Source organism: Battus philenor, unplaced genomic scaffold (assembly GCF_028537555.1).
Source record: "Battus philenor isolate CCGP_79_NKW_IND1 unplaced genomic scaffold, ilBatPhil1.0.hap1 SCAF_15, whole genome shotgun sequence".
In the NCBI taxonomy this organism is placed as follows: domain Eukaryota; kingdom Metazoa; phylum Arthropoda; class Insecta; order Lepidoptera; family Papilionidae; genus Battus; species Battus philenor.
This window is the reverse complement of record NW_027181677.1, coordinates 7536538-7558487: the sequence shown is the minus strand read 5'-3', so window position 1 is coordinate 7558487 and position 21950 is coordinate 7536538. Positions and strand designations below refer to the sequence as shown.

The following is a 21950-nucleotide window of genomic DNA, read 5'->3' as shown; positions in this document are numbered from 1 at the left end:
ATTTGACCGAATTATTTTCTGTATTTCATAACTTTTGTATTAGGAAATAAACACCTGTAGAAACAATGAGGATGTTCGCATTTTACATGCGGATATCTTCATTGTTTTCAAGGTCACAGGGGTGACTCGAAGAATTGGTGAAGCGGCAGAAGTCAGGGCGAATTCTCATGCAAGCGAAAGCCGTTGGAAGTAAAAAAATCTCGAATGGCGACCACGAGCCGGTAAACACAGAGTGCGTAGGCTTCTTACTAAGCGGTCCGACAACATAGTCCCACACCCATGGTGGCGATCTTTAGGCAAGACATTTGCCTTGAAGTGGCTATCTATCAGCTGACATGCTGACGAAAAAAACAACAACATACAACGCAATAGTTACAATTGAATTTCCAACTTAACTGACATATTGAAACTATATAAATTAAACTCTATAAACAAATAAAGATTAATTGAAATATAGTTGCTCCGTCTTTTTTTTTAAATCAATGTGTACTTATTGCAAACAAAGTTTGAAATCACCATCAATAATTTCAATTACTACCTCATGAAACTTTACAAAGAACAATTGTAACATCAATCTTTTGATAAACTCTTTAAGCTTTCTGAAGCTTTATTTTTTATACAATTTTATGCAAATAAATTATAGTGTAATATTGTTATCATAAATAAGGAACAGTTTTATCACTACTTTCAATTAAGGCTTACACCTTGTTAGTGATAAAAGATTGGAATCATTAGTATTTATTAAATACAATGTTCATAATAATAAAACTATAGTTATAATGACTAAACATTCAGTTTATTTTCACTGAGACAAATAAATATGGAAGTAAACGAAACTTCTAGAAACATATCTATAGAATTTTCACGTTCCTTAAAGCATCCTTTTCTTTTAAACTATCATAAAATGATATATTGTATCTGTTGAAATCGAAGAAATATGAAGCAACCTAAAATGAAAATATAGCTTCTGAGATCAATGGAAGATATATCTAATAGACTTTCAAAGATTTCAATTGTTGATATTGTTAGAAATCGTAATAAGCTGTTAGGTTTAAAAGGAACATTTTTAATATAGAACACCCGAAGATAGAAGCTATAAACTATTTTAATAAGGGTGCTTCGGTCATAGAACCAAGTCAATTGTTCAACATTATACAAAGAGGTTTATAAATTTATAGCTTAATTTTACACGCCTAACTTTGATAAATGTTTTCGTAAATTTTAATGGGTGGATAAAATATCGTCACCGTTTTGCACACCGTTTGCCAATAAAATCTTGATCTAATTAATTACGTGTCATGCATTTTGGGCACCGTTTTAACTAAAAAAAACGTTTAGTAATAAGAATGAATTTTAGGTACATTATTGATTATACTATAAATAGTGTAATGAAACATGATAAGCATTCCCATGTAATTTCTGTAAGAACTTGCAAAAAATCGAGTTACAGTGCGCAGAATAATAATAATTTCCGGGGAGGAACTGCTACAAAAAAACCCGTTTCAGTTTTTTGTGGATCAAGATGCGTTTGGAGCCCTTGTTGCTTTAAGTTGGAGGATGTTATTACAGGGTAGCTTAATGTTATTCTAATTTATTTCAAGTTCTGCTCGCTGGAAATGATCCTAAGCGGATAATAATAATATTTGATCCTTAACGGATAATGCTAAAAAATGAATAACTGGAAAATAGACATTACTTATCCAAGATACTATTCATTAGTATTTTGCAGTACTTTGATGCTTTATTTGATTTTATGCAAATTGCGCTTAATGTAAAAATCTAAAAAAAAGTTTTTGTTTGTTTACGAAAACATGTGGAACTCGGAGATAATAGGCAGTCCTACCAACTTCGAAAAAAAATACTTGGCTTCCTAATGCCCGAGAGTTTTAAATGACAATTTAACCTTACTTTTTAAAGACAGATATGAAATATAGGTACATAATCAAATTTAAACATAATGTGAGACACTATATAGGCTTCTGAATAGACAAAATATTAAAAAGCTTTTTTTATTATTTATAAGCGATGACAAGGTCTACAAAGATAAAGGCTTGTCTAGAATATACCTATTCGCTCGACTTGAAGAGTAAGGTTATACAAGATATAGCTACCTGGAAACAATGAAGCCGGTTGGTTATTTCATTCCTTGACTGTTCGCACTACAAAAATACTTGCAAATTGCTAAGTGCCGGTTGAAGGCATTTCAACCGTGTATAGATGTCGGGAATACGTGCGTCTATATCCGATGGAAGAAAGGAGGTGGGAGATTTAATTCATTCTTTTGCATGAAAGTATAGCTTTCCTTTTGCTATCTGAATCAAAAGGCATCTACCAGATTCATAAATTATAACTGCAAAGGTACAAAGTATTTTGTTATTTTTTGACTTCAAATAATTTGACTATAAAAAAGTTTGATTTAAAAGATCGATCAAAACCATACATTAACACCCTTTGTAGGCAATATTTAAAACATTACGGCGCATAAATATAAAGAAAAATTGTATCGTACTTTAAAAATACTATGTAGAAAAAGTTGGAAAGACATATCACTTCTACAAATACGCTCAAATTCCTTAAGGTTTAATTTACGTAAGCCTTCTCAGTCTTCTTTAGGCTTATGTCCAACGGTAAGAACGTTAAATGGGTAATATATTATACATACTGAATATATCGCGCAAATAGGTATAATCCTAATATCTTGCTGATAATTAGTGCGAAAATAATATAACTACGGAAGAAATCCGTTAGCTGTTCTGAATGTTTTACGCGCTGACATTTTATTATTTTGTTTTTTAAGTTTTCTTCGTAATGAATAAAAAATAAATAAAACCCGTGTAGCATTATGTTTATTTTTATCTTCGAATTTATGCAAAATTACCTGCACGTATTAGATTTATCTTTTATATCTTATTGAGGATTGGCCATATAAAATTTACTTATATCTTGGTAAACGTTGATAAATTGCAGTAAATTCATACCTCTTTCTTAAATTTTAATCAATCATGTCAACTTATCAACCGACTGTTGTTTTTAAATTTTCGTTTATTAGGTATTTTTTGTAAAAGACATATTTATTACACATGTAAAATTAAATAATTGCAATAATTTTTGTTGTTTTAGACATAACTTGTCAACATTCCTTGGACTCTGTCGCGTTTTGTGGAGAGGTTACGTTGCTCGCGGCCACAGCCTGCGTAGTAGGTTTAAAAAGGCCTTCTTATAATACATTGACGGTTACTGAAGGTTCTATTTTCACTATATAAACAATTTTTAAAAGCACACTCTTACTAAGATTAATTATACTTTGAAAGTCGGTGCCAGAAGTGAGCGAATATTCCAAAATCCTTTAACAATATATATGTAAATATATATATATATATCCTAATATTATTTATATCCATCAGCTCATACACAGATTTCGTTTTCGCAAAAGCTTTTAAGGACGAAAAATCTAACTACTAGAGTAAAATGGGCTATCTAATGGGTAAATGGTATACTAATTGTAGTAGTATACTAATGGTAGAGGTATACTAATGGGTTTTCTACAGAACTACGATCACCTTTATAGCTGTCGATGTAAAGGATAAAGAATTACACTATATGATTATTTAATAAAACAAAAACGTTCATTATAATAGATCCTTGCGATATTTTAAACTATAATGTTGGACTTTTGGACTATGCTTTTTAATTTAATGACACTTTCCGCAATCAAAAATTTAAGTAACTATAAAACTATTTTGATATCTGAATTTTTTAATTGATAAATAAAGCGATATAATGGTTTCATTCGAAAATTCGCTGCGAAATAACATATGAGCAAAAACGGTTTAACTCCGATTTCCACGTTATTTTAGTTACACATTAACGTCAATTATTCGTAAGTTGAAACAAATATAGCGGTAACATACAGACACCCCCATTCCGTGAAATTGTAGTATGTAGCGGCCCGGCCGTGGCTTCCCTGGGAGCTCGAGCTTCGCTACCTTAAAAGAGATTTTAGATTAAACGCCCTCAACGTCTTTATCCCTCACACCCCCGGAATCTACAAATGCCACTTAGCCCGCCAGCAGTGCAAATCAGACCAATATACAAGCATATGTTTCTAAAATAATTAAGGTATTAATTCTAAATTTAAATTACTTTATGTTTTTAATAATTCCCAAAATCAATAACCGCAAATAACGTAGTAATGTACGCGCGTGTAATTTTAGGGGCTTGTTACTCGTATTTTCCTATTTGTAAATAAACCTACAGCGTATATATGAAGATAATAAACTTATTTACTTACCTCGGCTGTTTATAGTTTAGTAAACACATAGGATGACTGGCAATAGGTAAAAAGCTTTAAAACATTTATACCTATTTCCAATCAACCTGAAATCTGAAATATGTTGCCTTAATTTAATTTCTCTATCGGAATGCGACAGAATAAAAACTTTCAACAGTACAAATTCTTCAAGGAGAGATAGTAATAATGAATTTCAATATGTAGTAATCCGAATTAGCATACACTTTTTCTTACCATATAATTGAAAACAAAAAAGCTATACTTTTCCCACTTTAACGCCCATTTTTTTCAATATATCGTAAGTCTAATATTCATGAGTAATAATACGTTTCGGACAACGAAATAGGTTCGCTACAGTAATTGAGTTTGCTATTGTGTTTATACAGCAAAATTAATTTGTTACAACATGTTCCGATCCACATCTGTAGTCCCGCATTCACTGACAGCCCGTCCAGCCCCGAATAGGGAGATAAACTAACCCTCACACCCTGTTGAAGAGATACTATACGTTGAAACATAGCATTCCTCATTTATCAATATTTTAAATTTACACGGAGTATGGGTTCACACGAATTTCTTAAAGTAAGCAAATTGTAGAACTATAGGTGCAGAAAGGGATAGCCAACAAGTATAACACCTTCCCAGCCCCTACTTCGAACTACTGCTTTTAGACATTTATTGCTGGATATAAGCCTTCTCCATAGATTTCTAACAGGACCGTTTGAAAGCGACCTCCGTAATTCCAGCGTCTTCCAACGACCTTAACCAGGTGGTGTCGACTAAAGAATCTTAAAGCCCCAGCGACCATCTCTTCCGCACGCTATGTAACCTGCCCGATTCCACTTTATGCTAATTAGCTTGGCTCTCTCTCGCTTGGATCTCCTCATTCCTGATTCGATTTCGAAAAAAAATCCTGAGCATAGCCCTCTCCATGACTCATAAAGAGACTATGAGTTTGCCATACATAATACGAACGCGTACATAGTATTACGGAAGCATAAATAACTGCATATAGAGTCGTCAAAACAGCTCAAGAGCAAGAATCTGTAAAAGGCTCCAAAGAAACCACCACTCATAATGATCTAGCCAGCCCTATGTTTAAAAACGGCCTTTCAGATTTGCCGAAATTTCGAAGCAAACTTTATCACCGTCATCATTTAAGCCGAAAAACGTCCATTGGATTGTGCATTGCACCTCTGGCATAGATTTTCAAAAAGAAAACTGAAAATTATTATAAATATAAAACTTTTATATAAGTGTTAAAATTTCTTAATCATAAAAAACACAAAATAGTTAAATAAAAGTATATTCATAATCAAAAAGAAAATAAATTATGCTAACGATCTGAAATATCAACATGCTTCTCTGCGGCTAACAATTACCCAGAGAGATATTCTACTCTAGACAAAGAACCAACGTTGTGTAACAAATACCGGGAATGCGAGTCTTTTTACCTTTCCTCTCTAGTGCACTTTTTAGCCATTTTATTGCAAGCTATTTCTACTACATTCGTTATGAAAATTAATCTTTTAACGTTGACATAAACGTACCTGAAAAGAAAAGAAAAAAATTTAAAAGTGAAAGAGTTTTGTTTACGACATGAATGTCATTAAAAGATTGAATTTCTATCAGAAAAACTCTATTTCATAGCACAGTAAATACCTTTATTCCATTTTTAATACTCTTATAGGCCAACTAGCATAGTTTCCACTAGACAACTTATCACTTCGATGGTTATCGAAGGAGTGACCGAGCTCCCGACTCAATAATAAAAACGCTGTTTTAACCCCACCACTCTCAATTCTTTTACCGGATATTGTCACAAAAGAGTGACGGGGTCGAGTAGTGTTACCATTTAAGAAAAAAAAACTACTTTTTATAAAATTATTACATTTGCTAATATCAAATTTGTTGTTCAAAATTTAAGCTATATTTATTATAGGTCTTTATCTCTACCATTTGAGGTGGAAATTAAAATTTTGAAAATAATGAGGGATCATTACTAAATCTCGTAAGTTTTTAAAGAAATATATATTAGTTTAAATCAAAACTCCATATCAAAATTATAGATTGTGTTTGGTTTCTAATTTTTACTTTATACAACAAATATTTGGTTAACCAATGAATCCTGTGTCAGTGTACTTTGAAGCAAATAATCTGTATATATGAAAGCAAAAATTAGAATAGTTGGACGGGACTGTTCAGTTATTACTTAAAATTTCGATCAGATAGAAATTTGGTCCTTAAAATAAAAAAAGAATTACATTTATTTTACATCACAATGAGATACAATTACAAATAAAAAACAGTTACAAAAAAATACTAAAGATAATAAGCGAAACTAATAAAGATTAAAACATGCACATAAAAATACCTTGTGCTTCACTAATGACTTTTATAAGGGAGCGGACAAGGGCTCTTGTCCGAAATTAAGTAAACACTACATTTGCGGTCTCTTGTTTATTGTTCAGGATTATCATGTCCATATGACATCCATGACTACGTCTACATTGGGGAAAAAACGGGAACTGCTTCTGGAAAGTTACGGTCTTCGTCCCGACCCATAAACCCTATATTATTGATATATTTTTATAATAAATTATTAGTTAAGAAGTAAAAAAAGTTAACAAATCCTTCATGGATACGTATACGCATATATAATAAAGTTCAACAAGATATCTTACACCTTCCGTTACGTAGTTTAAAATATAAAATTAAAAGTATATTATATAATGAATTTTACTATAGCATTCAGGTGTATTTAGTTGATCGAAATGAGTAGAATTTGGTTTGTTGACTCATTAACGTGACTGATATTATAATGTACATATACATGAAATAAAAAAATTGTTAAGTTGAAGTTATGAAACTTTTTCTAGAGCGTATTATTGTATGCGTGACTTTGTTTTTTAGAAATCGATTCGTCTTTAAAATTTTCGATGACTAAAGACAAAAGCAATTTCCGTACCGGCTACAGATTTCAGAGTTTCTTTGAAATAATAATTGGAAGTTTTACTCATTCTTCTCTCTATATAATGGTTCTTTCATATGTATAACGTGATTATTGTTTGAATTCTTTAATGTCTACTAAAATTTTGAAGATACTTTATTCAAATTTTACATGGAATAAGTGCTATCACGGTTTACATTTGAGGTCCAATATTTGTGCTGTGCTGCAATTTTAGTGATTCCCTGAAAATCGATTTTTTGGTATTCTATTGATAAGCAACAATTCCTCGCAAGAACTGAAGTCACCTTCATCTGAAGTTCTTAATGTTGTCAACTACTTATTGTTGCTTATCAATAGAATACCAAAATCAACAGAACTGCGAATGTGAATGAATGTTGTTGAATGATTGTTATTGAATACTTAACAATGAGCAAGCAATACGTCAATGTCTAAGAACTGCATGTTGTCTATTGTTTAGTCTACGCATTAATTTATAGAAACTGATCTCCTGTGTTTAAAACTGTACCTCTAAAATTTATACATAGGTTAGGCATTGGTTAGGCATTGATCTTCTTCCGCTAAAATACATTATGTTTAAGGCTTTCCATTTTAAGAGATGTAACTAAATAAGTAGTGAAGATTTTTGTATCTTTTCATGGTTAATACTAACACGTATTTGAAACAATAGGAAAGGGGCCTGACATTTGACGTACCTATACACTTCGGTTCGCTAAAGAAAATTAATTATCCTTGTGCTCGAAATCCCTTAAAAGGGTTTATATGTCAAACCTTGTCTGGGAACGCACAACATGTGTACGTGTTTGTATAATTTGGCAACAACAACGACCTGTTTTTGTTTTTTAAATCTAATCGACTATACTAAATGCTATAAATATCTTACATAACTATTTTAGAATCTTTTTTTAAGAAATAGCAATGAAATTCTTTGATGTGTTGTATAATAGAGTTATATATATTTTATGTTTATACAATGTACTTTTATGTTACAACGTAACTAATTCATTGGAAAAATTTTTAGCTAAATAAAATGACATTAAAAATTTTTTACACGGGAAACACGTTTTATCTACTGCAAAATGTATTTTCATTTTCCATAAAAATTTTTAGCTTTTATCGAGTTAAAAATCGGTCTCTTGCGGTCCATTATTGAATAGCCTTCGTAGTGTGTTTACATTTTACATAATTTTGGTGATAGCGACTAGTTTCGGATAATCTTATATTCGGCTAACAGCGTTACGTCTAGAGAGTTCAACGAGACAATTCTTGTCTTGAGTCATCGGTGCGTCGTTATTTATGCGCACAAACAAGCAACTTACTAACATTTATTCATTCCAAATTAATGTTTACAAAATATATGACTATTCTACAATATTAAATTATAGTAAATTTATTATATACTATTTTACATCGCGGTTACGACATCACATTTATTTAAATAAAAGTAATTTTGAGGATAACAAATTAGAATATTTTTCACAGCAATACTTACGTCCCAACGTTGGAAGAATCTTGCTTCTCGGGGGTTATCTTGGCAATCTACCATCAAAAATAAGACTAAAGATTTGTAGAGCACAGTTTGCAAACACAACACGTTAAACGTCAATTGCTTAAAGAGGCAAGCAGTACGGTTTAAAATCTGTCATGAAATCTTAAATTTTGATTTTGAATATAGCAATAATCAAGAATAAGTATTTATCATTTTTATTATCTAGTTTTAATTATATAAAATGAGTAATATTAATGCATATTAATAATCGATATCATCATTATTTCAAAAGTATGACGTCCACAACAGAAGATGACTCCTTTCGAAACTATCCGACATAAACAAACTATGAAAATTAATCAACACATCTTTCCATCTCACACTACTACTAAGTGGACAACGAGGCATGCCCATGTGACGGCTCCACAGTACAGACTTTTCACCACTTACTCAGACAAGGCTCCCGATTCAAACCTAAAATATATAACCACGTGACCTTATGTGAAAACCTTAATATACCTCCTTTCGACTTACTGGACCTCCTAAGGAAAAAATCTACGGCAGAATCTGGCACATTGTAATAAACCTCAAGACATTTAACGGTCTGTAGAGCATGAGCAGCGATTTGAAATAAAATAATGTACCAATTAATGAATAATTGAGTAAAACTTCCAAATTTTATTGTTGTATATGTAAAAAATTGTAGCTGTATTTACCCATAAGAAAAATTGTAAATAATGATAAAACACTGTTGTGCAGCTGCGTATCAAATAGCGGCAACCTTCTCCTGTCTGCGCTTAGTAGCGATACAAAGAACACTAGCGATACAAATTAAAATTTATGAAAAAAAGGCCTCTTCCACAGATTACCTAAAGGACTGGTTAGAAGTGGCCTGGTGTGTGTGCTCTGTGTGGAAGTGCATTCTTGTCTCTTTTTCTCTTTTGCATTCTTCCGATAACCCTAATAACATCTTTTATGCAAACGACCGAATTGACATAGTAATTCTTGGTAAAATATACTAGAAACCTTCATTCCAAAACAATTAAGCATGTAGTAAAACGCCTTTTTAATGCGTGTTAAAATAACTTATCTAGAAATTATCTATACCGTAAACAAATATAAGGGAGATTTTTATAAATTATATGATAAAAACAATACCTTATTACATTTACTGCATAACGATTTTCAAGCGCCTTTAATATAAAACAAAAGGAGTCTAAGCGTTCATTTATTCTGTAATTACGAGATTCTCGTTTACAAAAGACGGAATTTGAGATGTTTTAAATACTGTCGGATGAATATATAACATCATTAAATTTAATTAGTGACCACAAAAGGTCTTTTTGTTTTGGAGGACTTTGTTTTAAGTACAACCATTTACACGTTTCGAACGAATACTCTCAATAGACGTCGAAATAAGAATAGAATTAAATTTATGTTCTTCATATACTTCAAATTTGTTTCCTTACAATAATATGACTGACAAAACAAGTTTAAACCACACAGAGCCTCGTATTTAATTTAAATGGACAGTAAAACCTTAAAATTAACCCTTTACAATTTATCTGTTTTCGTTTCCTTAATAACGCAATTAATGACGTTCGACCCACATGTACATTATTCAAATTTTGTTTATTTATCCCTACACGAACGAACAACGGTAGCAATAGAATGTAATAGTAGGTTGTAAGTTTGTTTTCTAGCAGGCCCTTACACGTTATGTGGAGTATTTACAAACATCTAACATTATTGCTAATCATAATAGGTGAAAAAAAGAGTTAGTAACAGGAAACCCGTAACTGAACAATCCTGTAAATGTATTTTGTCTATCAATACGTACTTTTCCTACCTGTCCCGTTTTTTTGACGGATGAGGAAGAGGAGGACTACACCGGCGCACAGCCTGAATGTTATTTTAAGTAGATAAGCTCTCTAAGAAGCCCTGGCTCGGGCTGTATTATACTAATTTGTAAAGTAAATTATTTAAAAGTAACGTTTAAGACAATGAGGCCGATGAACTTTTAGATCACTTAGGCGGACGTTCCTTGCAGTAAGGGGCAAGGGTCCCTAAAGAGCATAACGAATCAAGGTCGCCAGAGAAAATCTAACCAATACTTGTTAAAATGCCATTGCCTTGCTAACTATATACCACTCCGGAAAGCACCAGTGCTGTGAGAAAATGGCTGAAGAAATTCCAACCACTCCTATATATAATAATTGTAGTTGTCGTTCCCTGTAATTCATGGGTCGACCTGAATAGATGGAAATTTATTAGGTCATGCCGATAATATGCATTCTGTTTCAAAATAAAACACTTGCATCAATTTGTTAATTTAATGTTTATCATTTTATTTTATTCAATGTATTCGTAATTATTTGATTTGAAACAACACTAAAAATTTTATTTAGGTACGAAATTTTATTTTTAATCTTCGACTATGAATACATTAAACACATTTTTGTAATTTTACATTTTAATTTATATGTGAATAAAAGCTTTCGCATTGCATTAATCATAATCAGTAAAATGTAGTCACAAAAAGTATAGAATAATTTGTTCCAATAATTTCCATAATACTTAAGGTCTCTCTTTATTCGACATAATAATACTGCGATGAAATAAAAATTAACGGGTTTTGTTTTAATGAATAATCTTTAGTACAGCGACCACAAAGAAACAAAATATGTAGGAGATATTAATAACGTACGCGCTGTTACAGAGATCGAAATGGCATACGGAACATGATTCATATTTTATAGCTAGGCCAAATATGTCGGAATGTTTACAGTAGGACCCACAGTCACGAATAAGGTAATTTGTACCTGAAAAATAATAAATTGGTATATGTATATATTTATATTGGTATATAAATATCTATTTATATATAAGTATTTAAACTTTTGTTCTCACTGTATTTTCCTTTCTTTGCATGGTAACTGTATTCTAAGTGGTTTTTTTACTATTTATATTTTGTATTTGAAATATGAAAATACAAAATATTTGTAGACTATTTTGTTACGATCCATTCCAATAATAAACCAGGATCAAATAACACATATTTTACAAAACTATAAAAATATTCATATATGGCAGGTATATCATAACAATTGTACACTAATCGCAAGTAAACAAGAATATAAATGCAAAAGATATTTTATATATTTAAATAATACCTAAAATTCAATCTTTAAATTAAATAAAAATGTCAAAAACACTTACGTCCAATACTGTATCTTTTAACAATACAAGCTTCGTTATTTTTATGACAATATTTAACTGTTGTTTGACGATTTGGTTTCAAACAAGACGCGTCGCTACTGCTACTGCATGCATAACATATTCTTGAACTTTCTATCAGTAAAACATTTGAGTCGCTCGTTACCTCTATCAATTCATTGCCTTTCCTTGAATCAAGCCTTTCGTTGAAATCACTTGATTGCAAACCTGAATTTTCAATAAATGAATATTCTTCAGTGTCATCATTCTCTTTATTATAAGCAATTTTTTTGTAGCCTGCTTGATTTTTAATGTTCGTATTTTCTACATCGTCGTAACCAATAGAATCATTTGCATCTGAATTAACAGATGTATCAGATTGGTGATGTGTGTTTTTAGTAACATAGTTAAGTTTCTCTACTATATCCTCTTTTGTTATTTCATTATCAGGTAATTTTCTTATTTTGGAATTAAAATCATTCCTCCCAGTTTTATCAAGTATAATTTCTAAATTTATATCTTCGGTAACAGGTTCTGATTTATTTTTCGTCTCCTCAAAATATAACACTTCGTCGTGATTACTGTCGAATATAAAAGAGGTATTTGCTTGTTGATTCGGGGATGGCATACTGTCGTTCTTTGATAAATCAACGCCATTTTCAAACTGACGATTTTCATGTAATGTACTTGAATTAATATTATCAGTATTATTTAAATATATCAATTTACGAGTATAGTTTTTTTTTAGTTCATTTAAATTTATATTCAGTGGTTCATTTGGCTTTCTTGGCTTGGGACGAATGATCGGCGTCCATTTTTGTTCTACTCTATCCGGCAATCGGAATTTCACATTATTCATGAAGTTACATGCATTTGAATCACGAATTTCTCCGGTGTCATCTTGAAAGTCACTCTGCATTCTACTTTCTTGGGATTTAATTTCTAAAGGTATACGTTTAATAGACGCTGAGGAATTTAGTGAAGCTTTTACATCTTCTAGCAATCCTGTAAAGGAATAAATGATTGTTAAAACTGTGAGTGTCATAAAAATTCAATAAATATCACATAAAATTATAATACCTAAATTTATCTGACTAAAAAAGAAGTTAAAAAGCAAATAAACTTTAAATGAATTTAACATTATATCTTTCTCGAAATCTTACATTGAAATGATGTATGATTTTAATAGTGCTTGGCTCCAACTAGCATTTTATCGATTTATAGTATTATCAGACTATTGTGATTGTGCATTGTTATAAAAACTTAAACAATCGGTCGCTTCACATAAATGAATTTCAGTCATTTGTAATTTATGTGATTTTATATGATAAGCATGTTATTTAAGATAAACCAGATTTTGTAGACAGCGACTGAATATCTAAAATTTGGTCCATCGATTATATTTTTCTTTAGGAAAGTATATAAACAAAACAATCAATTGTTAAATGCGGGTGAAAACTACTTTTTGATCGCAAAATAACTATTTATTTAATTTATTTTTTCATATTATTATCCACATTTTTGTACGACATAAGAAAAATGACCGAAGATTCAAATTTGACAAAAACTATAATCACAATGAACTTCCCTATAATGCATCCTCCGTCTTATATCCCCGTAAGATTCCAAACGCGCTCTAATCAGCCAAGGAATCAGTACACAACAAACTCGGGGTTTTTTGTAGTCACTTTCACAACATCTTTAACGCAGGAGTAGAACAATTCATTCCCAACTTTTTTTATTTTTTATCTAACCTTTATTGCGTCATTAATTCCGTAAACTTATTACAAAGCCATAAATGGGTATAACAAGCATATCTTTAATTTTTAAGTGCTAACCTTAGGTACATCGAAATTTTAATAAACTTTATGCATATTTTTATGCACATGGATCAGATTACCAGATACATAAAGACTATATCGCCCTATTTTCATTATTACGCTTTTCTCCATGATTTTCTAGATCTCATATTAAAGGATGAAAGAACTAAAACTTACATAAGTTCAATAGATTTGAGCAAGTAATTACATAAAGTAATAAAGGTAATTAAATCCACCAATTCACATTGAGCAGAGGTAATGGATAACGGCATGTAAGGTTCTTATATCTTTGTAAAGAAGTTTGTATGTTCGTCGACCTTACAAGTTACACATTGAAAAATTCCATTTCTTTTTTCATTGCAAAAACTTTTTAATAAAGGAGAAATCTGCATTTGTAATTATATTAAAACCTAAATTACAAACCGAACAAAATGTCTACAATCAAATATCAACTATTTTAGACAGTTAATAAGATTGTTTATTTTATATAAATAATAACTTTATTCTTGTATCCCCCGTACCTTTTTTTTTAAAGACCTCGTTTTACATTATTTATTTATAAGCCACGACAGACTGTTTGTAACCTCTAATTATACATAGCATTGTAAAAAAAAAAGTTGGTGCTTAAAAATAGGAGATTCTTGTGTGCTCTATGTTTATTATTATAAAAATAAATATTATTTGCGTATTTTCGGTTTTAACAAAAACTTCTTAATGAAATTTTAGTAATATATTTATGAACAGAAGATACTCAAAAGCTTACATTATTGATAATATGTTCTAGCGTTACGATCTAACTCATACATATGAATAGCTTATTATTCTTCGCACACTTCGACAATCATATATAAAGAAAAAAACTAATTGCCCCAATTTGTCGGAAAAACTTCCAACAGAAGCTATCAATAAAATTAGTTTTTTTTTTACATTTGGTGATTGGATTTCTCAGGCATACGAAAAATACTTTATTTGTTAAGCTTCACAGAGTTTATTTAAAATTATTGTAATGTTTAGAAAATATGAATATTATTTCTTCTAAAAATAATCGCATTAAATAGTAATTATTAAATGATTGATGGAATAAATTAAAACTACTGACTAAGTTCTGTTTTTGTCTAATATTCTATTTTAAATACAAATGTATTCTGACTATTCAGGCAGTTTCATTTAATAGCTAATCTGCCGACCGTAAATCTTATCAATGTCCGAAATTGAATCTATAGATTAGAACTCCGTGTAATTACATCATGGCGATGACATGTCAAATTCAATAGCTTACTGAATATCATAGATAATGTACATATTTATAAACAATAAATGACTTGCAGAGAATACAAAATGATGAATACTCGATATTTACTATACAGTGATCAAACATATAATATATAGCAGGTTTCTTGAACGAACTTAAAATAAGATAAAGGAAATAACGTACATGAACGATCAGAGTTTAACAGACCCAGATAGCTTAAAAGAAACACTCGTTAGATTTTAAAATACGAAGACACCGTTGGCATACAGATGTAAAATGAAAAATAAATAACAGAAATTAGGGTAAAAAAAACAAGGAATTTGTATATAGATATAGTGGTATACCAAAGTAAACTACAATGAATAGTTTTAATTTTTATTATTAATTATTTGACGAATTTATAGAATCTTACTTCTAACTTCGTATTAATATATCATTGTTGTAATACTCTAAAAAGTGTTATTACAAATAAAACATACACCCAAGTAATCTGGGGCCAAACAATTCAAATGGTTGCTGGTTCCACATTGTTAGTTATATTGAAATTTTTAAATTTAAATGTATTAAATAAATGAAGAGATTTATGATACTCTATTAGAAAAGGGCCATAAGATAAAAAAAAGGTATACTACTTGCTATATCTTTTATTACGTTAAACTTCTTTTAACCTTTATTAAATCATTCATTTAGATATAATCATACGCAATATACGAAAACTTTTATCTGAATGTATGTTATGAAATCTCTATCTTCGTGCTTCCCAGTCAAGCTCAAAGTCGCTCAAAGAAACGCATTAAAAAAGTTTTAAGATTTTTCTACGAGATGGAATCAGGCAGGACCGTAAAAGAACGAAAGTACCCGACACCCGTAGCGTACAAATAGCTGCTTGTGCTTTATGGTTCTGGATTAAAGGCAACAGACTGGCGCGTTAAAGTCAGCAGAAAACGCTAGATGCCGGTTACATCCAAAGCGACTTTTTAGAAATCTACGGGAGTGGCTATGATTATCTGAATAAATCGTACAGATAATCAATTTACTGTTGTAAATAATTATTAGAAGATATTTATTTTGAACAAATTGTTGTTTCAATTTACCGTATACCTTAAAACCTGTAGTTTCTCTATACTTATAACTAAAGTCTGTCTAAAAGTAGTTCTTCACCGCCATCAAGCGAATGAGTGCTGTACTAATAACAACCTATATTGACAGCCAAAAAATAAATGAGTAAGTTTTAACTACCAAAAGATGGCACTAATATAAATTAATAAAATACAAGTAAGTTTAAATAAAGTTTTACTTTATTACATAAATTTTAAATGTTTATTTATTAAAACGAGTAGCACTCTCAATTACTCTACATCATGAGTCTGCATATCTTAATTCACTTACCTTAAGTGACCTTGACTGCTCTTTTAAGGACCTATAACTAATATTTAAGCAGAAGAAACATGATTGACTGATGACTGATGACAAACAAATTATTACGAAACCTTCATTAAAAATAAGGTGTGTAAACATTTAAAATGGAACCATGTCTTTAGGAAAGACGAAACATACTTAACCCAGACAGCTGGTAGAATGTTCCTTTAGCACCAATTAATTCTCAAAAAAGAGCTGAGTTTACGTTAAGGCTTTTAAATAGATATATAAATAGTTCTGTAATTATTTCTACTTTGTTTTTCTTATACAATTAGATGTAAGATTCGCCGACACCTGCTTTAAAGATGTTAGATAATGTAAGATTACATCTTTCACGATTGCCAAAAGGCTTCGTAAAGAAGAAAAATAATAACTGATCCGAAGATCTAGTTTTTTTTTTTGACATCGAAACGTTATTTTTATTCAGCTCCGATTACACCGTCCTACTGGATGGCAAATTCACTTTCAATGCGCACGAAGAACGCCAGCGAAAAAAGGCCTTCGTGCTCGGCTGCCTCTATCCAAATAAAGTAAGATTCTGAATCTGTCATCAGACCCAACCTTACACATACCCCGTGCTTTGCGTACAGAAAAGGTTCATTAGCCACAGGTACGCCGTGGGACGTAATGAAGATCTGCATATCGACCTGGAACTGCCAACGATCGCCCAGTTCCTAAAACGGTTCAAAATCAATTAATACACAAATTTACTGATTGCAGGTGCCACCGATCTAATCACACCAGGTACCATCATCCGCAGCACCGTCCGGATATCGACCCACGTACTTGAGTTTCCTTATAACTATATAAGCCTGCACGCCGTTACCGTCACCATTCAATCGATCTCGTCAAGAACGAGGGCATTTCGTGTATAACAGGGGACGCCAACCTCCGATCATATTAGATTGAAGCTTTGCTCAAGTTTCTTCCCTTACTTCTTCTTCCACACTGACTCTTTCTGAATTAGTGTTATCAACCAGACAATAGCAATCGACCAAGTCGTGGTTTGGCCCACACAACGATCTTTTGTCAGACTGCCAAAACGGGTATTAACGACGAGTGACAGCACAAGCCGAAGTCCTTTTATGAGGGCTCTTGCGCCTAGTCACTGCATGGACTGTCCGCCGAAGCGATCTAGAGCTCGGCTGGGTCTCTCAATAATCAGGGTGTCTCTAATAGGTAAAATAACTGTATATATTAAAGAAAATGTTTAAAAAAAAATTACAGTGTGAAATAAAATAAAATTTAAAATACCCTTAACTTTCGTAAAATATGTCAAAGCAAGTCACAATTTTTCATATATAATAAACTGATATTTTTATAGACTAAATTAATAATAAAGATTAATGTGATATATATATATATATATATATATATATATATATATATATATATATAAATTTCGTGGGAGTAATACGTGGGAGTAGTACATGACATATATTACAAATTGTTATTATGTTAATCTATGATAATCTTTATATAAATGTTGCCACAATTATAGACGACCAGAACATGCATAAGAATAAGAATAAGTCGCACAGAGTAATACTTCAAATACGAAGGGAGTATATATTATTTATGTAAATTAAATCGTTCCTGTGGAATTTTGCATATTTTATATACCAGAGAAGAAAAAAACCTTAATAATACAAAACAAAAATTTTTTCTTTTTTGAAAGCCTTTCAAGATTTATATTTTTGAACCGTATGAATAAGACGTTTTATCCAATGCATTTTATTTGCATTTATTTGACGTGTATGACATGCAATGTTGAAAAATTTTAATACATAATATTTCTGGTGGTAATTGATTATTAAACTTTTTAAAAGTAAGTTACTTTTGTGATATTTATTTTTGCGCCAATAATTTTATTTTTCAGAAATAATGATTATATTCATTTTTCGAAGCACTGCTTCTGCAGTAAAAATCAATAAAACTCCACCTTAAACTATCATTCTTCGTGCACTTTCGTTAGCATTCGGCACAATTCGCGCAATCGACCGCCAGTAACGCCACCACGAGGTTGATACTAGTACTACGGCTTCGTGACAATCAGTAGATTTTGTTCATTGATTGGTAGTGGTTCACATTGTGACAGAGTATCTTTCAGTAATAAAATTCTACTTAATAGCATCAAGCATTTAAAGTAAGTAAATTCTACACGCAAATACAACACAATACACAAAAATTAAGTCGAAAATTAGATAAATACATTTTTTTATTCATTAACCTTCAAAATTGTTAAATTTGCAGCAATTTCAGTTTTATAAAATATTTACGTCATAATAGGTTAACGGATCTCTGAAATATGTTACTAGATTTGATTTTCCACTCAAATCGATGATTTCACAAGCTTACGTAATAATGTCATTACGACACATGCACCTTGAAATTCCCTACTGACATTGATCCTGACCCAGTAACACAAAAATAATCTAAATGAAATTGTTTTACATAGAAATGAAAATCTAAATACAATTTATGATTATTCATGTAAATTTTCAGTATCTTTATAAAATCCCGCTTAAAACAATTACGTTACATAATGTGAACACGTGTAGGTGATAGTAGCTTAGACATGTAACTAGGTATTTTTTTATCTATTCCAGCCAAGAATAATGGGTGTTCCCGCCGGAAATGCAGAAAACGGAAAAAAAATCTTTGTTCAAAGATGTGCTCAATGTCACACTGTAAGTAATCTTTCTAACGTAATTTCATTACTAAAACATTTTCAGCTATTTACAATTATGTAAACCAATTATCCAATCAATTGTAAAAAATCATAAAGACCAAACAAGATTTCTTTGAAGATGACATTTTTTAAACAGAAAAATATTATCTGTGAAGTTTCATATGTAGTTTAAGTGATAATAAATAGAGATTTAAATGACTTTTGCAGGTCGAGGCAGGAGGTAAACACAAAGTAGGTCCTAATCTTCATGGATTCTTTGGACGGAAAACGGGTCAGGCTCCTGGATTTTCCTACTCAGAGGCCAACAAAGCTAAAGGTATAATACAAGTAGTCACTTGTAAATTGTTTTAATTGATTTAAAATATTTTAAATAATATTGGAAAGAGTCTTCAGTAACAAATTATTTCAATATATATGAGATCATGGGGAAAATATTACATATACCATAAACAAAAAGTAGGTATGTAATCCACACACAATACATATCAAATGTACCAAAATAATAGTCTGGGATAGAGTGAAGTATATTAAAATATAGACAAAAAATTTAAATGTGTTCCAAAATTAATTATATCTCATATACCTATAGAAATGTAATTTCTCAATTAAATCTCTAAAAGTTTGAATCAGCTTACATTAGAACAATGAAATACTTATTATTGATTGTAATATTATAGCATGATAAAACATTGTTATGTAAACTTTGCCTTTGAATTCAATGTGAATGTTATTGTACATTCACAAAGGGAAGTGAATATTTTATAATCAACATGTTGAATCACCTATGTATCATGAATGAATAGCATTAAAGTTTTTAATTGATTTTATTTCTCTGGATCATTGCACCTTATACATTAGTGAAACAAAGAAAAACCTTGTCTTGTTTTTAATTTAATTTATTTACTGTAACACATCTTTTTAACTAATTTGTAATTGTTATTCTTCTGTAATGTTGCTAGTGTTGCAAAAGCAATATTTTATAACATTTGGTTTTAAAGGGTGTGCAACATCAAGATACATTACACAGTTAATAATACTAAAAAATTACTATTTTCTTTTCCAGGTATCACATGGGGAGAGGATACCCTCTTTGAATACCTTGAAAATCCAAAGAAATACATCCCTGGAACCAAAATGGTGTTTGCTGGGCTTAAAAAGGCCAATGAAAGGGCAGACCTTATTGCATACCTAAAGGAAGCTACAAAGTAACTATTAAGCAATTAGGAAAAATACCACATGATGAGTGGAAAATTCCATTGAAGTTGGAAGTGTTCTCCTCATTATTAGGCCAATCAGTATCATTAATATTTATTGTATATGTTATGTTAATGTGACCAAAATAATAGTTCACACCATTGTCCTAATATTCCCATCAGCGAGTACAAGTTAATTGTATGCAGTAAAATTTTGTGCCTACCATTAAAATGTTGTGAATGTTTTTAATGTTATTAAATTATTCTTAGACAACAAAGAGAGTTTTTTATTTATATCAACCTTAAATGACATTTTTAGGAATTTTTTTTAATTTTTATTAATAATTTTTTTCTAATGTTACCATGGTATATAATATTAGTCTTTATTTTATAAAAATAAATGGTTTAAAAAGTAAAAATATTTTGTATTTATTACTACCTTCATTAAAAAGCAAATTCTGTTACATGGAAATTATATAATTTTCTTTTACACTAAGAAATCGATAGTTTTACAGTTCTAAGTTTTCTTTAACTAAAATAAATTAATATTGTAATTTTTATAACTAAAAAGAGGCCCACATTTAAGCCTAGTGTGTAAAGTAGCCTAGAGGTAACCCTGCTGATACATTCAATAAATAATTCTTTACAACCTTTTATGAACAATTCTGAATTCCTGTACGCCATCTCCCCTTTTGGCAAGGAAGAAAAGAAATGTTAGCCTTACTGCTCACTTAACATTGGCATTACATCAAGACCAGAACTCAATTAAAAAAAAAACTAGCATCCCATCGCAAATTAGATACCACCTAGAAATATATCCCTTACTTTGATGAAAAAATCACGGAGCAATAAAGGAACAAAAATCCGTTAAAATGAAATTATATAACTTGTAGATAAGGTAATAATTTTGACTATCGAACGCCGGAAAAGAAATGTGTGATAAGAGGGACCTTGACATGACGCAAGGAATACAAAATAATGTTTACGCGATCAAAACAGAAGACAATTATGGCTTTAAAAAAGCTCCTACCCTAAAATAATATATTTATTTTAATTAATGTTTATTTTCTTAACAAAAGATCCAACTTAGAAAGAAATGCATTACAAATAAAAAGAAATTTAAGTTCTTTTCATGCCTATATATTTTGTGTAAGTATGGAAATAAATTTTAAGCAAGTTTTGAACTTTTCCCGTTTTCAGAAAATCGTATATCAATAATTCTTCTGCGGCCTTATTGTATTAAGAAATATCTTTACAGTTAGATTGTCTTTGAATTACCAAATATTTAATTTTACATTATTAATTAGTGTTATTATTTAATAACCGTTTTTCTACTCAAATTAACGCTCTTCTATTTAGAAAAACGGTTTTTATTTTCTAACGATTTTAATTTGTGTGTATAAAGACAAATTGGAGGTTTACTAAACATGAGACTACAATGCATTCCTTCTTAGGTTTAAAAACTTAAATTGTGTTATGATAGATCTAATTATTAGGTTATTTTAATTGCACTTGCATTAATGATAATAAACGGCATTTCAAAAAACCAAATTTATACTATTCTTCCTTTTATTTTTATATACAGATTTGTAATATTCTTTTTTTAGCAC

At 30.5% G+C, this 21950-nt stretch overlaps 2 protein-coding genes across 2 annotated transcripts; one reads left to right on the top strand and one right to left on the bottom strand.

The window, feature by feature from the left end:
• Positions 1-11146: 11146 nt before the first annotated feature.
• LOC137918848 (uncharacterized protein DDB_G0286591-like) lies at positions 11147-13151 on the bottom strand. Its single transcript, XM_068761772.1, has 3 exons — positions 13045-13151; positions 11968-12969; positions 11147-11570 (listed from the first exon to the last, which is right to left on the bottom strand). Exons 1-3 carry the CDS (start codon positions 13103-13105, stop codon positions 11389-11391), a joined length of 1245 nt encoding a protein of 414 aa, XP_068617873.1. The 5' UTR covers positions 13106-13151; the 3' UTR covers positions 11147-11388.
• Positions 13152-18462: 5311 nt separating this feature from the next.
• Positions 18463-20618, top strand: LOC137918707 (cytochrome c). Its single transcript, XM_068761585.1, has 4 exons — positions 18463-18601; positions 19065-19145; positions 19355-19463; positions 20211-20618. Exons 2-4 carry the CDS (start codon positions 19074-19076, stop codon positions 20354-20356), a joined length of 327 nt encoding a protein of 108 aa, XP_068617686.1. The 5' UTR covers positions 18463-18601; positions 19065-19073; the 3' UTR covers positions 20357-20618.
• Positions 20619-21950: the final 1332 nt, after the last annotated feature.

Excerpts from the sequence above, each read along its gene's own strand:
- LOC137918848 (XM_068761772.1), bottom strand. The coding sequence starts at position 13,105 with ATGTTAAATTCATTTAAAGTTTATTTGCTTTTTAACTTCTTTTTTAGT. Across the intron at positions 12,970-13,044 it reads TTTTAGTCAGATAAATTTAG|GATTGCTAGAAGATGTAAAA; the intron begins GTATTATAATTT and ends ATTCCTTTACAG. Across the intron at positions 11,571-11,967 it reads TAAAAGATACAGTATTGGAC|GTACAAATTACCTTATTCGT; the intron begins GTAAGTGTTTTT and ends ATTATTTTTCAG.
- LOC137918707 (XM_068761585.1), top strand. The coding sequence starts at position 19,074 with ATGGGTGTTCCCGCCGGAAATGCAGAAAACGGAAAAAAAATCTTTGTT. Across the intron at positions 19,146-19,354 it reads GATGTGCTCAATGTCACACT|GTCGAGGCAGGAGGTAAACA; the intron begins GTAAGTAATCTT and ends TGACTTTTGCAG. Across the intron at positions 19,464-20,210 it reads AGAGGCCAACAAAGCTAAAG|GTATCACATGGGGAGAGGAT; the intron begins GTATAATACAAG and ends TTTCTTTTCCAG.